The sequence below is a fragment of the Telmatherina bonti genome (assembly GCF_933228915.1).
Source record: "Telmatherina bonti genome assembly, chromosome: 13".
Lineage (NCBI taxonomy): Eukaryota > Metazoa > Chordata > Actinopteri > Atheriniformes > Telmatherinidae > Telmatherina > Telmatherina bonti.
The window spans coordinates 4071613-4074991 of NC_136611.1; the positions used below are offsets into that span (position 1 = coordinate 4071613).

Consider the following 3379-nt stretch of genomic DNA (forward strand, 5'->3'; position numbering starts at 1 on the left):
TTTATTTAACTAAATAAAGTAATTGAGCTGCGATGGACTGGCGAGCTGTCCGGGGTGTGCCCTGCCTGTCGCCCGGGGCCAGCTGGGATATGCTCCAGCTTCCCCGCGACCCTGAATTGGATTAAGCGGTTCATAAAATGAATGAATGAATGAAGTAATTGAGTCTGTTCCGCATATGTCCACTAGGTGGCGGTAAGACACCTCCAAGCTAGTTCCCAACCGGTGAAACAACGGAAGAAGAAAGTCTCCTTTTCTGTTCAGGTGTTTATTAATTAAATCGAACGGTGATATTAATATTTAGCGGTTCTCCCGCCGGAACAGCTGCTCGGTTTGCCGTTTTTAACTCGGAACTAGAGCTAGAACAGATGTGGGACCAGACGCTGCAGTACTTTCTGAACCAGAACCGGATTCCGAGGAGAGACGCCGCCGAGATCAGCTGGTCTCACGCGGTCAACAGCAGATCGAAGCTCCTCGAGGCGCGAGCAGGTAGGTGGTGCGTTCACTGCAGCTGGGACACCCCGCAGCGAAAGAAAATTACATTTAATTCTAATTTTTTGTCTTCTCTGTAAGTTCTAACTTTAGTTTATAAATGATGATAATGAATGAAGTTCATATAAACACCGATATCAGGAAAAGACGAGAACATAAAAGTGAAACTGAGCAGAAATCTTTAATGAACCAGATTTAAAATAAGAAAAGGTTTCAGGAACAATCTGGACAAATATGTTGAAGAGGATTAATCCAGAAGAGGATTAAAGACAGTTCAATAAATAAAATATATATGTTATTTGTGGTCAACTAGGTAGTGGTTACCAAGATGGTAGTTAACAAGTGGTTGTTAGCTAAGTGGTGGTTAGCAAGGTTGTAGTTAGCTCGGTAGTGATCAGCTAGGTAGTGATTAGCAAGGTGATATTTAACAGGTGGTAGTTAGCTAGGTAGTGGTTAGCAAAGTTGTTAACAAGCTGGTTGTTATGGAGGTAGTAGTTAACAGGGTGTTTGTTAGCATGATGGTTGTTAGCTAGGTGGTAGTTAGCAGGGTGTTTGTTAGCATGATGGTTGTTAGCTAGGTGGTAGATAGCACCAGGTCTAAACTCCGGTATTAGCTATGATCGACTAACCAGGATGTCTGTTCGTACTCAGCATCATCTCATATGATGGAGGCTGATGTCATCATGAGAGGCCGTGATCCCAAAGAGCCAATCATGGGTCATCCTCCTGACACGGATAGTGACATTACACTGAGGGAGTGGCTGGAGGAGGTGAAGACGCATAAGCAGGGACTGAAACTAGACTTTAAGAGGCGAGTACTGCCCGTCTTCCTCCTCAGAGTGATGATGAAGCTGATGATGTTTGTCCTCCATGCAGCCTGGAGGCGCTGTCTCCGTCTCTGGCTCTGCTGGTGGACTGGCTGGACAGACCGGCTCGGCCCGTCTGGATCAATGCAGACATCCTCTGCGGCCCTGGAGGCCGGGCCAGACCTCTGGAGGCCGAAGCTTTCCTCTCCGCTGTCTCGGCTCTCCCCCCTCACATCGTGCTGTCTCTGGGCTGGACCACAGGATGGACCGCTGGAGGACACAACCCGGGTCGGTACCATCTCCACATCACAGTGCTGGGTTTGTTCAGTTCAGCTTTATTTATACAGCGCTAATTAACAACACGGTTCACTGTCGATCTGTTATGATCCGATTTAGACAATTCCATCATGGGACCCATATCAGTTTGTTGTAGTAGAACCAGGAAGTAGAACCGCCATTGGAACCAGAACCAGGAAGTAGAACCTCCATCAGGACCAGAACTACCAGAATTGGTTGCGAGTAGGGAGAGCAAGTCATGTCCCGGCGGGGCGTGGCCTGGCGGGTCGTGGCCCTACGGGTCGTGTCCCGGTGGGGCGTGTCCTCTCTGCGGAGAAGGAATGGGTTTGCTGAGCACCAAACTGGGTCTTCGGGGTTCTGTTGGGATGTGTCCAGGTTACAGCTGGGACATGGTCCACCTGATGGAGGAGAAGTGTCGGAACCTGAAACATCCAGTCACCTTCCCAGTCCGAGCTGCTCTGCTGGCCCAGTCCCTCCCCCAGTTGTCCTGGCTGCTGCAGCAGTCGGAGCGGTGAGTACCAGACTGGGATGAAAGACCAATATCGTCCCGGGTCCGGGTTTGCCCGACTTGCCTTCATCCCGCTGCGTGGAAACCCCTCAGATGTGACGTTGGCGTGTTTCGTCCACAGGTTCTCCCTGACCGTGTGGACCGGACAGAGGGACAAGTTCACGCTTCAGGACCTGATGTCCTACAGAGAGGAGTTCGATGTGAGCCGGGTTTATTACGACCTGCCGGACTCTGTCAGAACCGAGCTGACGACGATGAACGGAAATGGCTGCTGATGTTCGTCACATCTGGCGGATCAGAGACCGACGTCGGAGGAGTTTCTGGGATTATCGGAAAGCAGAGGACCAGAGCAGCCGTGTTTCATCCCAAGACCTCATTCAATTCAATTCAACTTTATTTATATAGCGTCAAATCACGGCAATGCCGTCTCAAGACGCTTTACAGACAGAAGAAAACATCATGAAAGCCAATTCATAACAGCCTATATGAGGAAACCAACAGATTGAGTTGGAGGATTCAACTCAGTCTCCCATCCTGAGCAATCACACTGGCGACAGTGGGAAGGAAAACACATGGAAAAACATGTTCCCTGTCATACTGAGCATGTGCAGAGATTTATGCACACGGCGACCTTCACTAAGAAGTGCAGAGAAGGCTGCCAGTTTGTCGCTCGTTTGTCGCTTCGTAGCCCTTTAACCCCTCATGTGACGCAGTTTTGGAGATTGTTTGCATCATTTTACGGAAAAAGCGTTTCAGCAAACCTTGCTGAGACTTGTCGTCTGCCCCCTGGTGGTCACATCGGGTACTGAACTGATGGACATAGGAATAAACTGTACTCATGCAAATTCTTATTTTTCTGTGTTTAATATTTAAACAGATAAATACTTAAGTAAACAATAAAAATTATACTTAGTCAAACTTTCACACAGTATTTGTCACGCTGAGACACAACACGACCATGCTGGAAAAGTCCAGCACAGCCAGTAAAGAAAGGATAAATGTATCTGGAAGGGACTCCAGTCAGCGGGTCCACTGCTATGTTGCACCACAACTCCTACAATGCACCGCACCTGCATGTCTACTAAAGGCCCACCATGTCTCTAGAGCTCATTAAAGGGGTCATCACCTGGAAATTGCACTTTTTCAAGTTAAAGTGTGTGTATTGGCGTTGACTGGAAGTGTTAACATCCCCGGAAGTCTTTCTTTTGGAGACAGTTGAGTTTTGCCTTCTGGGCACTTTATTTGCAGCTAAACTGTCCACAATTTTTGCTGTCCACTA

The 3379-nt window shown here is 48.2% G+C and overlaps 1 protein-coding gene across 1 annotated transcript; it reads left to right on the forward strand.

Moving 5' to 3' along the window:
- The first annotated feature begins 416 nt into the window (after nt 1-416).
- fam151b (family with sequence similarity 151 member B) lies at nt 417-2820 on the forward strand. The gene is given in 5 exon segments (XM_079251799.1): nt 417-486; nt 1141-1301; nt 1304-1583; nt 1968-2103; nt 2222-2820. Coding segments are annotated over 4 exon segments (720 nt in total). The 5' UTR covers nt 417-486; nt 1141-1151; the 3' UTR covers nt 2376-2820.
- Nucleotides 2821-3379: the final 559 nt, after the last annotated feature.